Source organism: Equus caballus, chromosome 16 (assembly GCF_041296265.1).
Source record: "Equus caballus isolate H_3958 breed thoroughbred chromosome 16, TB-T2T, whole genome shotgun sequence".
Classification (NCBI taxonomy): Eukaryota; Metazoa; Chordata; class Mammalia; order Perissodactyla; family Equidae; genus Equus; species Equus caballus.
This window is the reverse complement of record NC_091699.1, coordinates 15,664,871-15,683,981: the sequence shown is the minus strand read 5'-3', so window position 1 is coordinate 15,683,981 and position 19,111 is coordinate 15,664,871. Positions and strand designations below refer to the sequence as shown.

Sequence of the window (19,111 nt, the reverse complement as noted above, 5' to 3'; positions counted from 1 at the left end):
GACTGGGCTCCACCTGGTGGGGCTGGCGCAGGAGGGCACTTGGTGCCAGGTGTCCTAGGGCCTGGCTGGCAGGCTGTTGGAGGTGAGGAGAGCCATTTTGGCATCATCAGGGTACAAGATGAGCCATCAGCAGGCCCAGAGAACCTAAGCAAGGTTAAAATATTAATGGAAACTGCACTGTCTTTATCTCTGGAAAAATCCTTGGGCTTTGATATCCGAGAAATACACTTACATCCCACAAATGAGCAAAGCACTCCTCAGGCTTCTGCCCGGGCCGTGCTGGCACCAGCACAAGCTACATTCCAGAATGGGGCTCACTTTGAGGGTAGGTAGTGCTGGCTGTCGGGCCTGGCGTGGCCTCTGTTGTCCTTAACCCTGTCATTGGCAGGAAGACACTCTTCACTCTAGCCAAGCAAAGCAAGGCGCTAGGCGCCTACAAGCTAGCCCGGCATGCCTACAACAAGCTGCAGGGCCTGCGGATCCCCACCAGGTTCCAGAAGTCCATCGAGCTAGGCAGCCTGACCATCCGTTCCAAGCCCTTCCATGACAGCGAGGTGAGGGCCTGGCCCCTTGGGCAGGACGCTGCTCCTCCTCTCAGATGTCTCCTGGCCCCTTCTTGCCCTGCCTGGGTTCTGTTTGAAAGACAGCTGCCATGCTCTCAGGGTTCTGCGCCCTTCTCCCCTACTTGAGCCCTGGTTTGCCAACTCCTTCCGCTCTTCCCTCTCTACCTCCTCTGTTCTCCACTCAGCCTGCTGTGCTCTACCAGCAGCTCCTGGCCCCCTGAGCCACACAGCCCTGCCCTCCTTTGCTTCCTGGCTCTCCTGAGGCTCCGTGTCTACTGTGGCCTAGCCCACACTGCTTCACGCCACCATGCCCAGTGACTCTGCCTTCACCTCATCCTAGGAGCCCCTGCCCCAGCCCACCCTCCTTCTGGAACCAGGTTATCCTCTCCAGCAAATCCATTCACCCATGTATATCTGCAGGCTGCTCTGAGCCCCAGCCCTCTTTCGTCCAAGCTAACCAGCTACTGCCTCTTTCACAATCCCCACCTTCAAGCTCAGAGCAGAGACTTGGCATCAGACAGACCTGGATTCACATCCCAGCTCCACCATTTCCTAGCTGTGCCTCAATCTTTCTGAGCCTCCGTTTCCCTCTCTATCAAACAGAGACATGCATGATAGCTTTCCCACAGGTGGCTGTGAGGATAAATGAGCCAGTGCAAGTAATGAGCTTAAGCACATTGGTAAGTAGCTGATAAAGAGTGGCTGTGGTTATTGTCATTTTTGCCAGGAGAATGGTACTGCTGAGCCCTCCTGTGAAGAAGGTGTCCGGGGCAGTGGACCCCAAGAGTTAGGGCCTCTGCTGTCTGTAGGCCCTTATCCTGCTTCACCACAGTATGGAGCCCAGGCCCCAGGCCCCCTCCCTGCCCACCCGTGTGGCGTGAGCTGTGTGTGAGGTCTGGCTCTTGGGCACTGTGGTGCTTGTGTCTTTGTAGGAGCTAGTGCCCTTGTGCTACCGCTGTTCCACCAACAACCCATTGCTAAACAACCTGGGCAACGTTTGCATCAATTGCCGCCAGCCCTTCGTCTTCTCTGCCTCTTCCTACGGTGAGTCCCATGTGTGCCGATGGCTGGGCTCATGCCACTGCTTATTGCCCACAGAAGTCCTCATTTGTAACTTGAGGACAGTGCGACACCCACCCTGCCTGACATACAGAGTCACTCAGGGTTCCCAGAGACAGGACCCAGTGCTGCCCAACCCTGAAGCACCCACTCCCGAGAACCTGGTATGAAGCTTTGTATAAAATAAATGCTCCAGGAATAGAGGTCACTGGTTGGACATTCAGTCTGGGAGGCTGAGCTGGGCTCTCGAGTCCCAGCTCCTTCCCTGTTGACAAAGGATCAGAAGCTCCTTCACATACCTGGGCAGAGGCCTCTCCTCTTCCCTTGGAGAGGAGCCCACCCAGCTGTTAGGGGGAAGGAGGGCTAAAGGCCCCTAGTTCTCACTTGTGCACACACACGTGCACACATGCACACACACCCGCCTCCCCCAGACATGCAGTGGGCGAGAGAGGCAGCCCCGCACCCTGCTTGCTTTCAGAGGAGCCACTGCCACGTAGGGAAAGGCCTCTGCGATCTTCCCTCCTCCCCTCATGCTGCCTGCTAAGAGCGTCCCAGCCCCAGCTCCCCCGAGGCCGCCCCCAGCCCCTCTCCGTGCCCTGTGCCCTCCAGAGGTGCTGCACCTGGTGGAGTTCTACCTGGAGGAGGGGATCACTGACGAAGAAGCCGTCTCCCTCATCGACCTGGAGGCACCAAGACACAAGCGTGAGAACAAATGGCAGGAGATCACGAGCAACAGTATCCTGGGCGCTGGGCCTGGACCCTTGTGTGTGCCAGCCAAGCACTGCACCTGGTGCGATGCAGGAGGCAGGAGGGCCTTGGAAGATGGCTGGGCTAGGTGGGCAGGGGCACGGCAGACCACTGCTCAGTGATCATAGAGGCCGATGAGGCCACAGGGACAGGGCCTAGAAATGGGCAGAGAGCTGGCTGGGGTGCAGGGATGCAGGAGGAGACAGTGCCCACAGGCCCAGAAGTGGCATGTGGAAAAGGAGACAGTGCCTTGGCCCTTACCTGCTGTTCATTCCAGGGAGGGTCTCCCACCCACCCCTTGCTCCTAAAGAGTGCTGCCCTTGCTGCTGGCCACGCAGAGCTGATGGGCAGCCAACATGGCATATGATGTCTGTATCAGTGGCCCCAACTCTTCTAGTCAGGTCACTTACGTACAAGGGACAGAAATCAACTCAGGCCAAGCAAACAAAAAGGTGCACCTAGCCATGGATGGATACTTAGCTGGATCCAGGTGCCCACTCGACACCAGCGGGAGGCTGTCTTCTGTCCTCTTGGCTCTGCTGTCCTCTGGGTGGCTTCATTTTTAGGCAGCACTGCCCCATCCCCACCATCAGTGCCAACCCTGCATCCCATCAGCCTTACAACCCCTCGGAAAGGGCTGACTCTCCCCCCAGCATGTCACACCCTCGCTGGAACAACTTGGGCCGAGGGCCACACCTCAGCTTATCCCTGTGGCCAGGACCACATTAACTGTCCCAGCTGAATGCAGGAGGACAGTGCACACCCATCACCCGAGGGCCAGCAGGTCTGTGTGGGCTGGGAGCCTGCGTTTCCATAAGCTTCTAGGTGATGCCAATGTCACTGGTCTGTGGACCACATTTTGAGGAGCAGAAGAGAGGGGAAAACCCAGGGGATTGTTTGCTGAAAAAGGGAGACGGAAGCTGTGTCTGCACGGCAGTCCTCTGCACACACACATCAGATACTTAGGCTGGGTTGTTGTTGCTGCCATGTGGGGCCATGTCCCATACCTGACGTGGCACCAGCAGCCTCTGTTCCCCTGGGGGCCTTCCTCAGGAGGCCCCACCCACCCTGGCGTCACATCAGTTCCTCCACCACTGCCTGGCAGAGGGAGTGGCTCCCTGGAGACCTTCAGCCGAGTCTGGCTGGCCTCAGGATCTGCAGATCTCTCACTCCTTCTCCATGAAATATGACCAGCAAGGCCATCTCAAGTGAGCAGAGGCCTACAGACCACCTGGTGACTGCTGAGTGTCTCTCCGGGAATCCCTGGGTTTGCTGGCCCTGGTTTCCAGCTGGGCCCATCATTTCTACTCTCTCATACCACAGGCCCACAGGCCTCTGCTCATGTGGTGCTTCTGGACGGCAGACCCATATCAGCCATGGCGTGGTCTGTGTGGGGCATCAGAGGGCCCATGAGAGCCCCTTTCTATCCCCTTTTCTCACCTGTACACTGGGGCCTGGTCCCACCTTCTGTGTGACCAGGGCCGTCTCCTCCCTAGCCTGCATTCCCTCTACTCCTGCACCTGGAGAGAAACCTGTTCCACAGACCTTGCCGCTCTACCCCAGAACTGTAGAGAGACACAACGAGGCCTAGACAGAGCTCCTGTTAGTCTTAGCATGTTGGGTGGAGGGTGGGACCTGTTTCCTGCTGGGCCTCAGGTTCCAACCTTGACCAGACGCCTCCAGATTCCCAGACCCTGAGGCTGGATGAGACCATGGACTCCATGGGAGATGACGACCCATTCACAGCAAAACTGAGCTTTGAGGTGAGGGCGCCTCTTTGAGTGGTGGGCTGCTGAGGCACAGAAGCCTGTTGGGAGGGCATTCTCAGGTCCCTTCTGTACACACTCCTTGGCGTGAGGAGGAACTTGTTCCCTGTCAAGGCCACTGGGGGAGAGGAGGTGGTGGGTTCCCTGTCACCAGAGATGGCCAGCAGGCACTGCGTGACCTGGCAGGGTTCTGTCCAGGTACCTGGCAGGGGAAGTCTGGGGGCCTCCCTAGCCACTGCCAAAAGTTCTGGGATCATGACCCACATAAACGTGCCACCGTGCCTGAGTGAGGTCACTGGTGCCCCTGCTTCCGGCTCGCCCCATCTGCAGCAAGGTGGCTCAGAGTTTGTTCCCGTGGTGGTGAGCCGGTCAGTGCTGCGTGCCATGAGCCGTCGGGACGTCCTCATCAAACGCTGGCCCCCACCCCTGCAGTGGCAGTACTTCCGCTCACTCCTCCCTGATGCCTCCATCACCATGTGCCCCTCCTGCTTCCAGGTACTGCGCCCACTGCCTACAGCTCCTGCATAGTTCCCAGTGTCTTTCTGCTGCTTTTCCATTTCCCGAGTGTCCCCTCGAGGAGGCCAGGCATCTGGGAGCTACACAGTTGATTCCTCCATGGCCAAGGCTCTGAGTTGGGAGAAGACACTTGGCTGTCCTTAGGCCCTCCCTCCTCTCACTTGCCTTCCATGTGCCATCTGGAAGGACTTGCCCCTGACCTGGTGCTCTCTGTACCTCCCCTTAATCCAGGAGGGCCGGGCAAGAGTTTTGAACTTTGAGCTTCATTTAGAAAAATAGAGACCTCACACCCGTCTCCCTCTCCCTCCCAGTCCTTGGACACAGGTGTCCTGGTCTGGTGTTTGTGAGCCCTGAGTCACTGCCAAACCCCCTCCCCTTGGAAGGGCAGCCGTCCCTGCCAGGCTTGGGGCTGATGAGGGCCACGGCCATCTCTCTTCAGATGTTCCACTCAGAGGACTACGAGCTGCTGGTGCTTCAGCACACCTGCTGCCCCTACTGCCGGAGGCGCATCGATGACCCCAGCCCGTGACCAGGACCTTGGGACCCCCTGCTCGCCTGGGCATGCCTGGCAGTTGGCTGGGCCACTGAAAGGAGTTACACTGTCAGAATGTTTCTTCTGCCCAGATGAAGTTTGTCTTTTAGGGAGGGGCCTTGTGTAACCACAGAATTCTTATTTATGGCATTTTGTGCCTTGTAAATAGCACCAGGAGATGGAGAAGAGAATGTACATATATTTTCTAAGAAAAAAAAATCTGTTATTTTCAGAACGGCTCTGAGTTGTTCATGGCAGCCTGCTGGAGTCCACAGATCTGTCAGACCATTAACATGTACACTTTGCGAACAGATTGCCTCAATAATTACAAATAAAAGGGCTACTTATTTTCATCAGTGTCTGCATTTTAGCAAATCTTCATATTGTCTGCAACTTAATTTCCTTATGCAAAAGTGCACCTGTTTCTAATTTGACCCGAGAAGAACATTACATTTGTGTGCTCTTAAAATTTAATCTAATCTAAATGGCAATATGGGAATGGGTAAGGGGATGGGTGTGTATTTATTTATTTTGGTTTAACAGGGCTTTTTCTAGATAAGAAAATAAGATACCTGGCTCCAAAGAAGGTGGCGAGGAGAGCCCAACCTCCTCCACCATCCCCCAGCCCCACAGAGGCCCCAGCCCACCTGAGGCTTTCCCCTGAGCATCAGCAGTGTCCGATTCAGCAGCTCGAGGGCCTGGATGGGTGGCAGATGGGAAGGTGGGGAGGGAGAGCTGACATTTATTGGGGGCCTTTTCTCTGCCAGCCGCATTTCATGTGTTGTCTCAGTTCTCACACCAGCCCTGTGTTGGAAGGGTTATGATTTCCATTCCACAGCCATGGGGGCAGCCGGAGGTGCTGGAGTCCAGGGAGCTCACCAACCCTGCATGAGAAGCCCCTGATCCGTCCGTCCCTGCGGCCTGCTCCCTTCGCCCTCCACTCTGCTTGCCCAGGAGGTAGCATGCCATCCGGCACTTTATGCGGAACCCTGATGGCAGGAGGAAGGGCACTTGTTGAAAACCACCCTCCTGATTAGACATTGGTACTTTACAGGGCATCTGTGAAGTGGGCAGAGCAAGGCAAATGTACCCATTGGAGAGAAGACGACAGGCCCCAGAGGGGAGTGGCTGCAGAGGCCACCCGGCGGTGAGTGCCGGGGCTGGACCCCTGCCCCACCCCCTCCTCCCTGCCTCCCTCTGCATCTCTCTTTGGAGATGATGGAGGAAAGTAAAGAAAGGGAGCCAGACAGTTGTGCCAACAGAACTCCTCCGTGGAGTGTCTGATTACTTACGATCACGCATACTCTCTCGCGCTAAACATTTATTAATGTGTTAGGATTTCCATTAGCGCGTTACTTGAACTGAAATCATTTGCATATGGCTGGGAAAAAGAGGGGAGAGGGAGAAAACAGCCCCAGCCACCCAACAGACGTCAATCACAGTGACAGATCAGATGGTCCATGGCTAGAAGCAGGGGGAGGGGCCCAGCCTGAAACTCCAGCTCGCGTCCTCTCAGCCAAATAACACAAAATGAGGCTGTGCTGTGCCAGGTTCTGCTGCCACAGGGAAGCTACACTGGAGCCCTGAGTCTGAGAGACGAACACCGTAGCTCCCAATAAATCAAGTACTTACTGAGTTCCAGACAGCGTGCTAAGCACTTTCTACACATCATCTTATTGAGTTATTGAGTCCTCAGCAGCCTCCAAGGATGTCCATTATGCAGATGATGAAACTGATGCTCAGTGACGTTCTCTTTTCTTTCATTCAATGAATATTTATTGAACCAAGACAGGATTCACACCCAGGCACATCCTTTGCACGTAAGCACTACGTTCTGCTGCTCTCCTGTCCCGACTAGGACAGGGTGTTGACCAGGTCCAGTCCTCTCTCCAGGGCTCAGTTTCCCCATCTGTACAGTAGGGCCTCCTCCAGCTCTGACACTTAGGTTCATGCCTCAGTTTCCTTCTGATGATCCTGGTGACCCCTCACATGCTACAACGAGGAAGGCGCCACAGGGATCTTGAGATGCCCATTTCACTAAGAGGAGACTGACGTCCAGAAAGAGGAGCAGCTGCACAGCTTGCAAGTGGTTCAGGCTGCAGCCTGATCCTGACCTCCAATCTCCAAGTCCTCAACACTGTTCCCATGTTCTTGGAAGGAGGAAGTAAGGAAACGGGGGATTGAGTGGCCCAGAGAGAGCCCTGGGCCAGACCTTAGGGGGGCCTGGCTCTAGCCTGGCCTCAGCCATCTGGGTGTCCCCATGTACCTCAGTGAGGCCAGCAAAGCCAGGAGCTCCTCATGGCCCTCCATCTGCTGGGCAGATGCCCCTTCTCCAAGCTTGCTGCTATGGCAGATACCCCTGACCTTCCACTTGTGGCAGCCCTGCCCTGGGGACAGGTAGGACCCCCGGCAAAGAGGCTACCACTGGGCAGGCTCTCACCCTGGGCGAGGCACTTACCCCAGTACTCCCTGATACTCTTCCACCCAGACTCCAGAACATCGTCCTGGAATGGGAACTTGGTCATGCCTGTAACCCTCAGTGGCCCCCACTGCCAGCCAGCTAGCACCTGAACTCAGACCTGCCCTCCCTTCCCTGCCATCTGCTCCCAGGGCCCCAGTGCTTCCACGCGAGCTGGCCCTTCCCTCCCTGGCCTTGACCCAGCAAGCCCCCTGCCTAGATTGAGGAGCCTCCCAGGCTCCTTCCTGGTCCACCACTTGGTCCTCTGGGCTCCCACAGCACTGGGGCTGGGAGCAAATCCCCGCCTCTCCTGGTTATTAGTTTTTCCCATGGCTGTTGCCCCCTAAGATCGGGAGCTCTTTGAGGGCAGACACTGTGTAGGCTTCATCTCAGTGTCCCCAGCACCCAGCCCAGGGCCTGGTGCATGGGAGGTGTTTGGCAAATGTTGGGGTAGGAAGAAAAGAGGGAGGGAGGAAGGGCGGGAGGGGGGTGATGGAAGGAAGGGGAGGAGAGTCAGGCTGTCTTCCCCCTCGACATTTTCAGCTCAGTCTGAGGCCTCCCTCAGCCGTGGTGACGCAGCCAGGTGAGGCTAAGCCAGAGAGGGGAGGAGGAGGAAGAAGAGGATGCTGACCAAGCAGCACCTCCATGCAGAGGCTTAGGAGCTATTCGCGCGCTGCCCACTAAGCCCTAATCCTCCCTGGCCGAGTCGGAGCCCTGCGCCTGGGCTCCCAGAGGGCTGTGCTGCGGAAGCCCAAGATGGCTGGTCTGTCCTCAGAGACAGCCAACCTTGGGCCCCTGTCCCACCCCTTACAGCCCCTCACAGCCCCTCACAGCCTCTCAGCCTGGCTGAGAGGGAGGCCGAGGGGCAGTTGCTCAGAAAGTCACCCACACTTGGGCTTGGCCATTGGCCTGCTCTGTGCCCCTCTCTGGACCACCTGACATGGGAGACAAAATTGCTGGGGGATTAGACAGCCCAGGTTCAATGGCCTAGGTTCAAGCCTGGCTCTGCTGAGGAACCTCAATCCTCTGATCCCATTTCCTCAGTGATCAGAGGAGACCTGACCACTCAGAGAGACCTCCTCACAGGGGTTAGGAGGAGTTGTTCATTCATTCAACAAACATGTGCTGAGCATCTATCCTGGGCTGGGAGCTGGGACGCATTCTCTAGAGAGATGGGCAGGCAGTCTCTAAGGAGACAAGACCGTTGCAGACAGCGCTAAGTATGCAGTAGAAAATGAATGCAGTGGGGTGGAGGCCCTGGTCTGTAGAAGTGGGGGATGGGGTCTCTCCAAGGACATGGGTCACTTGCTGAGACCTGAATGAGATTCAGAAGAGGATAACACTTTCAGCCACACTCACTGATCACTTACTGGGAACAGAGCAGGAAACAGGCATGAGAAGAGAGCAGGCTGCACCTAGGCTGTGTGGCTGCAGAGCCTCAGGCCAGATGTAAGGGTCAGTATGAAGAGGCCGTGCCCACAAGGGAGGACTAGGAAACCAAAATTGTAAGGTCTCAAGGTCAGTGAGCTGGGACCGGGTGGGGAAAGCAGGTCAGGTTTACCCTATAGATGGGTGTGGATCCCCAAAGTTTCCTAGTCCCGGCAAACAAGCCTGGAGAGGGGAGGTGGGCCTTCCTGGGCTCTTAGGGTGACTCAGAGCCACAGGCTAGAGCCCAGTGCTACCCCCTGCCCTCAGGGCCACCACTGCTGCCCCAGGCCTGTGTGACTCAGTGAGGGCCTTTTCCACGACCCCAGCACAACCCTTTTTCCGTCATTTATTTTTACATGGCGCCAGTAACTGGCAATCCTTCCTGAGAGCTGTCTTTGGTGTGGGAGGGAGGCGTGGCCAGGCAGGTATAGCCCAGCTGTCACTGGTTTGTCACGTGACCTGGGCAGCTCACTGCGAACTCTGGGCCTCAATCTTCCCACTTGCAAAATGCAGCAGGGGAGGGTCAGAGTAGGTGACTTCTAATGACCTTCCAGCTCCCTTCATGAGCTTGTTGCTCTGAACACAGAGCACTTTTCATTTAAAAGAAAACTATTTGTCATGCCTTACAGAATACAGAGCACGGTCACTTCGGTGATGGCCTTTAATTCCCCATCACCTCATCCTGTGAGGGTGGGATTATTAAACTCTTACAGAGGAGGAACCTGAGACTTAGAGAGGGGAAGTACTTACTGAGATAACCTAGATCCGGTAACTCAGTCCACAGATATTTATTGAGCACCTACTATGTGCCAGGCCCTGGGAGTGCATCAGTGAACAAACTGACAGAAATCCCAGCTCTTCTTCCCCAGGGGAAACTATTTACAACACTCCTGCCACATGCCAGACTCCATGCCGGGCTCTGGGGACCCTGTGAGAACAAGACAGACCTAGCCCACCCTTGTAGTGTCATGTTACAGCCTGGGAGATGGACAAAAACCATGTGAACAGAACATGAATACGAAGCTTCCAGGCTGTCATAAGCATTAGGAGGTGACAGGCAAAGTGCTGAGATCCAGGGCTCAGCCAGGGTGGAGCTGTGTGTTGGCCACTCTGGACTTAGGGAATCCAGTGCTCCCCCGTCTGTCTGGCTACCAGGGGCCACGGCAGAATCAAACCCTCCACCTTGACCTCATTAGCACTAGGCCTAATCACTGGGCCAAGCGCCTTAAACTGCGAGAGGTCGCACCCCACTAGCCTTGCCAGGCCACCCCCTGCACTCATTCCACCAACAAACATTTCGTCAGCCTTCCATGTGCCAAACCCTGACAGCACCCAGGACGGAGGGGTCTGGTCCCCAGGTGGGCTGGAGGGAAGGGAGGCATCTTTCTGAAGCAGATAGACCCAGGAATCTCAGGGGAAGAGAGACTGGGTGAGAGAGAGCTTAAGGGATAGAAGTCTTGTGGACAGGGACACTTCCCTGGCCAGCCTTGAATCCCCAGCTTCAGGGCCTTTGCACTTGCTGTTTTCTCTGCCTGGACATCTCCACTCCCTAGATCCTCCAGGGCTGCCCTCTTCCATCACTGAGTTCCCAGTTCAAACTTCACCTTCTCAGAGAAGCCTTCCCAGGCTGCTCTAGATAACAGAGTATTGGGAGCAGGTCACGATCTGAATTTTTCTTATTGTTATTTGTTTCATTACCTGTTTGTGGGGCCTCCTGCCCCCACAGAATGACACTTCCTGCCAGCAGGGCTTGATCCTTCTTGTCCACTGTGTGCCCTAGAACCAAGCACTTTGTTTGGAACCTGCTCGATACACATTTGTGGCTAGATTGTGGTCATCATGCCAGGCACACCCAGCTACCCCACTTCATTCTGGGAGGTATCATCATGCTCCTGTTACAGGTTGGGGGAGCCTGTCAGTGTCAAGCCTCTTTTTGCCCCCAGAGCTCATCCTGCTGTCCCAGGACTGGCCCTCATGGGGTTACCTGTCACAGAGCATCCAAGGTCCCCTGTTCCACCCCAGCCTGACCAGATGTCCCCAGACATACCCCGTGTGCAGCAGTGTCCAACAGTCCTGTTTCCAGGGTCCACCTCCCCTTACACTGACTCCCCAGGAGGCTGGGGCCACACCCACCTTGCTCACTGCAGTGAGCCAGCGCACAGCACGGAGCTTGGCACGCAGTCTGCCTCCTGGCTGCAGAGCCATGCTTCCGAGCCCTGAGAGCCTCTGTCCTGTCCCTGCTTTAGTCACCCTCTCCCTGGGCCCCTCCTCCATCCATCTTTGGTGGCATCTGAGCCACCTTTCTGTCCCCAAGATCTGCCTGAGGCACTGCCTACTGCCCACTGCCCTCTGGATGAAGCCGGGTTCCTCAGCTTGGCATCAAGACCCATCAGAGCTGGCCCCAACCCATGCGTGGCCACACCACAGATGGGCCTCAGGCCTCTGCCCAGCCTCTGTCTTCAGTCTGTGCCGTCTTCCCCACTTGGCAACCTGGCAAAGTGCTCCCGTCCCTCAGAGACCCAGACCCTGACACCTCCCCCAGGCAGGCAGCCTCCCCTCCCAGGCCCAGGATCTGTCCTTCTCACATCAGAGTCCTCCTCAGCCTAAGCTCCTCCTTTCTTGATCTTTGTGTCCCCAGGGGCCTGCACATAAATGTTTGATGAACCGGTGACTTCCAATTCAATGCACCAAGTGCTAATTGAGCTCCTGAGCTATGCCAGGCTGTGTCTCGCACAGGGAATGCCAAAGTTGGCAGCATACGGCCCCTGCCCTTATGTGAAGCTCATAATCTGGCGAGATGGGCTAGTGTCAGTGTCCAGTGACTGGATGAGCCAGGAGGAGACTGAGGTGGGGAAGGAATAGGTAAGGGGCTGAGTGAGGGGAGGAGAGCCTCTGCCCTCCGGAAGCTCCTGGTCCTGTCAAGAGGAAGATGTCAGCTCGTACTAAGCCGGAGGGAAGTGGGCCTGGAGTCAGAGGTCGTGATGCCAGGCCAAGACCACCAGGCTGAGGTGGGCAGAGATTCCTGGAGGACAGAAGAGTTGGGGGCCGGCCTCCTGCCCTTTCCCAGGGTCCCCAACGCCTCCCCTCCCTGACCCTAGGCTTCTACCTAGAGTGACCTTGGCCCCTCACGGAAGCCAATTAGGCCCCAGTTACAGCAGCGGTGATTAATATGATTAATAACGCCCCCAATCTCCCAGGTGCTGATTCAGCCAGGAGCTTAGGGAGGGGAGGTCACTTTATAAGGCCCTGGGGGGGGTCAGAGCCTGGAGTCGTCCAGCCTGAGCCCTGGGTGGCCGAGCTCAGGCCTCAGCAGTATTCTTGGGTCGGAGACGCCCACGGGGCAGCCACAAGGGCCGCAGCCATGAACGGGACGGAGGGCCCGAACTTCTACGTGCCCTTCTCCAACAAGACGGGCGTGGTGCGCAGCCCCTTCGAGTACCCGCAGTACTACCTGGCCGAGCCGTGGCAGTTCTCCATGCTGGCCGCCTACATGTTCCTGCTGATTGTGCTCGGTTTCCCCATCAACTTCCTCACTCTCTACGTCACGGTCCAGCACAAAAAGCTGCGCACGCCTCTCAACTACATCCTGCTCAACCTGGCTGTGGCCGACCTCTTCATGGTCTTCGGCGGCTTCACCACCACCCTCTACACTTCTCTGCACGGATACTTCGTCTTCGGGCCCACGGGATGCAATGTGGAGGGCTTCTTTGCCACTCTGGGCGGTATGAGCTGGGATGTGGGTGGGCAGGGGCACAGGAGCTGGGGGCGTGGAGGCATCTGGGGACAACCCTAAGCTTGGGCTGGCGGCTGAGAGACATTCTCCGCTCTGCAACATCCAAAGCCCTCACTTAATCAATGAACACCCTTGGTGACGATAAGCTTGGCTGCGTTTGTTGAGGGCAGGCACTGGATACTGTTTATCTCACTCGGAGGGGTGCCATTGTCCTGCTTTCCAGCAGGGAAGCAGGTTGAGAGAAGTCAAGGATCTTGTCGGGGTCGCATCGTGGCGGGGGGCAGATCCGAGTTTCCAGCCCACATCTCTGTGGCCCCTAAGGCCATATTCTGTTTCCCTGGGAGCAGCTGAGCTGGATCAGACCCACACTGGGCACTGGGGATGAAGGTGGACAAGACAGATCCCTGCGCGCAGAGCTCCCAGGCTGGGGTGGGTCACAGATCCTCAGTCCTTCAGTCACTGGACTTTGCCTGTGCTGCCAGGTGATGGGCTCAGTCCCTCCCCCCAGCATCTATCTGACTCCCTTCCCAGCCCACCTCCAGCTTTTCTGCCATGCTTGAATGCTTTTTGTGTTGAGGAGCTCATCCCCTTCTAAGAAAGCCCTTCCAAAGGGAGGCACTAGACCTGTGTGGTGGTCTGTAACTTTGAAAGATGCTTTCAAGTATTTTCTTTGATTGGAAAACTAATGGGGCTGCTTCAGAGATAACAGATCCCATTTAGCAGATGAGAAAACTGAGGCATGGAGAAGCAAGAGACTCATTTAGGGATGTGGCAGGGCAGTGACCAGAGCTTAGATCTCCCGGCTCAGATCCAGGAATGTTCTCCCCAGACACACAGCCTCTCAGGCAAGCAGGAGATGCAAGAGGTGGTGATTACAAAGCAGGGAGACGGGGAGACCCAGAACCAGGCACGAGCACTGCTCTCCTCCCTGTCTTCTCTCTCCTCACATGTCCAGGATGCTTCCTCAGTCCCATTCACAGGGAATCTTGGCCATCATGGGGTGTTTGTCACCTCAATGACCACAGGTCACCCAGTCTCAGGCCCGAAGGCAGCGATCAGAGAGGGGTGCCTCATACAGGCAGAGCCCTCTGCAGCGGCGGTCCCGGTCTACAGCTATAATCCTGGAATAGCTCTCTGTAGTGTTCGCTTTCACTCTCAGAAATGTCCCAGTTTGGCTGATAAATTCTATGGCCACCACCCTCCCTCTTGAGATTCTGGGGCGATATGCAGGACAGATGTCTGAATTCCATCATTATTTCCTCCTTCTTCCTTTGAGCAGAACATGATCCAGCTTCCTGGCTCTGGGAGAGGGTCCCACATGCCCAGGTTGTTTCATTTCCCTAGAGGGGAGAGGCTGCTGCTCCAGAGGGAGGGAAGGACTTCCAGCGCCGGCTTTCAGCTGCCTCTGCAATGCCCTTCAACAGGAACTCTGCCCCGTGCCCCGCGGAGGACACATTCTTCTGAGAAAACTCCCTACAGGGCTCCCAGTGCAATCAAGACCCTGTCATCTGATTTCCATGGCCCTCCTGAACCCGGAGCTCTGACTGAACTAAACTTCCTAGGATTCACTCTGCTCACTCCCCCTTGGCATACTGGTCCCTTTGCCCTGCACACCCGACCCTCCTCTTCTCAGTGTCCAAGGCCCTTTCACCCTAAGGCCTCGCTCCAGGCCTGCCCCAGGCTGCCTTCTCAGTTGCCCTCTCCCCATCTAGGAGGAGTGCTCCCTCCTTAGATGAGAGTGGGTTCCAGGCAGGTGGTGTGTTGACCGGCAGCTGATTGCCTTGCAGGTGAAATTGCACTGTGGTCCTTAGTGGTCCTGGCCATTGAGCGGTACGTGGTGGTGTGTAAGCCCATGAGCAACTTCCGCTTCGGGGAGAACCACGCCATTATGGGCGTTGCCTTCACCTGGGTCATGGCACTGGCCTGTGCTGCACCCCCCCTCGTCGGCTGGTCCAGGTAATGGCGCTTAGCAGAAGGGAGGGGTCTCCCAGCCAGGACTCAAACTCAGAGCTGTCTGGTTCCAGGCACTGAGCTCATATGCCCCCTGTCCCAAATGCCCACCTGGCAACTCTCCCTGGGGCAGAGCTCAGGACAGGGGAAGAGAGGATCGGACCCTAATGTTGCTAAGGGGGCTAGTCCCACCTCCTGCGTCCCCATGTCAAGGAGAATGGAAGATGCCCCAACCCTTCACCTTGGCCGTGCCCCTAATCCTCAACTAAGCCAGGGCCAGGTTCCAATCCTCTTTGGTCCAGTGCCCCATAGGCAGCTCCCTCTGACCTTGGGCCTCAGCCCCTGGGGAGGCCGAGCCTTCCTCGAACAGGTGGTGACATTGCAGCCCTTGGGAACTGGGTCCTGTCCAGCCTCCAGGCCATTGTCTCCAAATGGGGCTGAGATAAAAGATGGGGGGACAGTGGTTTGGGAAACTGAACTGGTGACTCCGTTGGTTCCTAGAGGCCTCGCGTCCCTCTGCATCCAGGAAATTCCCAATCTCTCTTCCCTTCCTCCTCTCTCACTCTTCCTGGAGTCTATTTTTTGTCCCTTGCTAAATTCAAGCCCGCTCCCTTCTGTCCTCTTTCCCTGTTCTCTCCAGTCTGGCCCAGTTACGTCCTCATAGGCACAGCCAACAGACACTCCAGGTTTTCTGAGGTCGGTCCGATACCACCATCCTCTGAAATCATTGAAATATCCTAACCACATGCCCCAGGGGCCTCTTGTTTCCAGAAACTGTGGAAAGATCCTGTAGTTACTCTGTGTGCCCATCTTTGGCCTAGGAAATACTCTTCCCCTGTTGTTAGTAAGGCCCCAGTTTGTACAAACTGCCTCAAATACAGAGCTTGGGAGCTTTTCCCTTCTTCCCCACGGCCTCTGCCCAGCATAGCCTGAGGCCTGGCCTCTGGCCACTAGTGGACAGGGAGTCGGGTGAAGAAACACATGGGTCAGCAGTGCGCAGGCGGTGCAAGGTGGGAGACTGGCGGTCTCATGATAACACCACCGCCAAACAAACAATGAAACAACACTGTTTTCACAAGGTGCATTTGAGTCTCTTATCTCAGTGGATTTGATCCTCGCTGTCACACAGCCAAGTAGATATTTTATTTTCCCCATTTCACAGAGAGGGAAAGTGAGGCTCAGAGCAAGGCCAGCCTCGCAGCAGGTATGTTGCCGGAGCCAGGACTCTGGTCGGCTGTGGCTGTTTCTCAGTCTTTCACATGTGGGTCTCCCTCATGTCCCTCCTGCCCCATCCCTCACCTACCCTCAGGTACATCCCAGAGGGCATGCAGTGCTCATGCGGGATTGACTACTACACTCTCAAGCCAGAGGTCAACAATGAATCCTTCGTCATCTATATGTTCGTGGTCCACTTCACCATCCCCTTGATCGTCATCTTCTTCTGCTACGGGCAGCTGGTCTTCACAGTCAAGGAGGTACGGTCCTGTGCTGGGTGCTGGGGACATAGGCATTAATTGGGTCGAGCCCAACCCCCATCCCAAAGGAGCCGCAGTCTGGACACCAGGCCCTGTGTCCCTACAGGCAGCTGCCCAGCAACAGGAGTCAGCCACCACCCAGAAGGCCGAGAAGGAGGTCACGCGCATGGTCATCATCATGGTCATTGCTTTCCTGATCTGCTGGGTGCCCTATGCCAGTGTGGCATTCTACATCTTCACTCACCAGGGCTCCAACTTTGGCCCCATCTTCATGACCCTCCCGGCCTTCTTTGCCAAGAGCGCCGCCATCTACAACCCCGTCATCTATATCATGATGAACAAGCAGGTGCCTGCTGGTGGGGTGGGGGGTCCAGGTCCCCCAGGCCACAGGCACTGCCCGCAGAAGATGAGCCACATCCTCCACTGGGCCTCAGCTGTCCCACCTGTAAAATCTAGTAGAGGAGTTGGTCTCTATCGGGGCATCAGAGTCCTCTGGGAGAAATGCAGATTCCCGGGCCCTCCCTGGACCGGCTGAATCAGAAACTCAGGGTGGTCTCAGGAGCCTGCATTTCTGACAAGCCTTGCAGGGGACTCTGACTCTGGCTCATGTATGAGAAGTGCCAGTCCCCATGGTTCTGGAGGCCACTTTAGAAGTGAAATGGTCAAAGTCCCAAGTCTGAGAACAGGATATTGCCAGTCTCCACAAAGCTGAGCAAGGAGCGAAAAAGTCTTGTTTTGGGGATGAATGGATAGTGTGGTCCTTTAACATACACCAGTGGTTTCTCTGCAGAATCCATGATCCAGCAGGGAAAACACGGTCTCGGGAGTCAGGCATGTTGGGTTCAAACCCCAGCTCTGCTGTTTTCCAGCTGTATGACCTTCGTCTTCAGTTTCTTCATCCATAGAAAGGGCGAAATCCCAAACTCTTGGATTCAATGAGATCATTTACAGATAGCCCGTGGCACACAGAGGGCATCATGGAATGTCAGCCGCTTTGGTTTTGGTCCCTGGCACTTCTGGGGTGGGGTCAAGTATGCTTAGCAAGTTCCCTCCAGGGAGCCAGATCTGAGAGGGGAGTGGAGGCTCTGAGGGCCAGAAATGAGGCAGGGTCGGAGGGAGACCTTGCCAACCACGAGAGTTGCTGTGCACACTCCGGTGGCCCCTGCCACTGACCCATGCCCCTTGCCTTCCAGTTCCGGAACTGCATGATCACCACCCTCTGCTGCGGCAAGAACCCGCTGGGTGACGACGAGGCCTCCACCACTGCCTCCAAGACGGAGACCAGCCAGGTGGCACCAGCCTAAGGCCTGCCAAGGACTCTGTGGCCACTCTAGGAGCCTCCCATCCCCCACACCCACCCACAGCCACCGCCGCCCCACCAGGAGCCATGCCTGTCGGAACCAGGTCCCATAGGCTCCCTGAATTTAAACAAATAATAATAATAATAATTAACGAGAGAAAAATGAGGCTCCCCTCTTGGCCGGGACGGCCCAATCTGGAGCCCTGAGTTCCCAGGGGCCGGTGGGATCTGTACCCCTCTTCCCCCCAGCTCATCTCTCAGGAACACAGAACTGTTGCTCTCTGGGAAAGTGTCCCAGCTTAGGGATAAGTGTCTAGCGCAGACTGGGGCACACAGTAGTGCTTAATAACTGCTAGATGGATGAGGGAAGGGATGAATGGAGGCATGAATGAAGGGATGAATGGGCAGGGAGAGCGTACCTGTCCTCTCAAACCCACCTTCCCAGCAGCAGCTCATCCTCCACTGCTGACCCTGAGCAATAGGCTCCCTCCTGAGGCCTCACCTTCTTCCCCTATAAAATAGATACCCGGATCCCCAGCCCTGCCGACACATGGCTGCTGTGAAGATCAAGTGAGGGTGTGTGTGTGTGTGTGTAAGCACTTTGTAAGTGGTAAGGAGCTGTACAGACTGTAGTTAACGTTATGAATAATATCAAAGTTAATTAGTTACTATGATCATCTCCTCTTGATAGCGACCATTTTGAGATTAGGCGATGCTCCGAGCATCCAGCCTCAGCAGCATTTTAAAAGTTAGCCAGGCGTCAAGGCCAGACCAGGGCTGGGGCTGGGCTGCAGGAAGGGACAGTGGAAGGAAGGCAGAAGACAGTCATCAGGTCTGAAAACACAACACCAGGGCACTGGAGTCTGGGGTCAAAGCTCCGCCCCCGGAGCCCCCTCTTCCCAATGCAGCCTTTAAAGAGACAGGCCTTTCTCTCAGCTTCTGGAAACCGCTCGCTCTCCTGCCCAGCACCTGGGCCACAGCATCTCTGAGCCAGTATACAGCTTCTAGAAGCCATGCTCATCTGCCTACATTTAATGAAGAGCTGAATCCCTAATGTCGCCCTTGTCTCGAAGAGCTTAGAAACAAAGAGTGGGAAATTCAGCGGGGCCCACCTTCCCTGGGGATGTTCACAGGTCCCCGAGTCCAGCTCCCTCGCTGAGCCTGTCTTCAGTGGCTGCAGTCCATTCTCCTGTCTGGAACTCGGGGGCGTCAGAATTGAGCTGCCACAGTAACTGCCCCCTCCTTCGCCACATCACCAAAGCCAGAAGCTCCATCCCTCCCAGCTCTGCCTGAGACTAAGGCAAATTGGGGCATTAAAAGCTCAGCTCCTAGACCTGGTGTTAATGGTGGCGGTTTTTGTCATTCTCAAGCTCTTTATCCACAGGATGGATTGAAACCGGCCAGCATCCACCTCGTCTCTGACGCTGGGATGCCTGGTGTGAACGACTGGCAGACCCCCTGGGGATGTGGGATGAAGGGAGCAAGCTTGGGAATGGGAAAAGCCCCAACTTTGGAGTCACAGAGATCCAGGTGACCTGTGAAACTGCAAGCAAGCTTTGTCACCTCTCTGAGCCTCCTTATCTG

The 19,111-nt window shown here is 56.0% G+C and overlaps 2 protein-coding genes across 39 annotated transcripts in view; both read left to right on the top strand.

Annotated features, from left to right (window-relative positions):
* Positions 1-5,536, top strand: part of IFT122 (intraflagellar transport 122) — a 74,626-nt gene extending 69,090 nt beyond the window's left edge. For 10 of the 37 annotated variants that reach the window (XM_001491770.7, XM_003363067.5, XM_070237218.1 and 7 more), the window contains 6 exons: positions 389-554; positions 1,496-1,607; positions 2,232-2,357; positions 4,053-4,132; positions 4,466-4,630; positions 5,091-5,536. In XM_001491770.7, the coding sequence (XP_001491820.2) occupies positions 389-554; positions 1,496-1,607; positions 2,232-2,357; positions 4,053-4,132; positions 4,466-4,630; positions 5,091-5,180 (739 nt within the window). In that variant the 3' untranslated portion in view covers positions 5,181-5,536. Of the gene's footprint in view, positions 1-388; positions 555-1,192; positions 1,244-1,495; positions 1,608-2,100; positions 2,358-4,052; positions 4,133-4,465 lie in introns of all 37 variants that reach the window. The other 27 variants (XM_005600361.4, XM_014731402.3, XM_005600359.4 and 24 more) reach the window with 13 other exon arrangements.
* Positions 5,537-6,242: 706 nt separating this feature from the next.
* On the top strand, positions 6,243-18,860 carry RHO (rhodopsin). 2 transcript variants are annotated; one of them, XM_070237237.1, is made up of 6 exons: positions 6,243-6,330; positions 12,623-12,791; positions 14,590-14,758; positions 16,062-16,227; positions 16,334-16,573; positions 17,421-18,860. In XM_070237237.1, exons 1-6 carry the CDS (start codon positions 6,268-6,270, stop codon positions 17,529-17,531), a joined length of 918 nt encoding a protein of 305 aa, XP_070093338.1. In that variant the 5' UTR covers positions 6,243-6,267; the 3' UTR covers positions 17,532-18,860. The 2 variants fall into 2 exon arrangements, with proteins under 2 accessions (XP_070093338.1, XP_023475702.2); XM_023619934.2 differs by lacking the exon at positions 6,243-6,330 and having other exon boundaries at positions 12,320-12,791.
* The last annotated feature ends 251 nt before the right edge of the window (positions 18,861-19,111 follow it).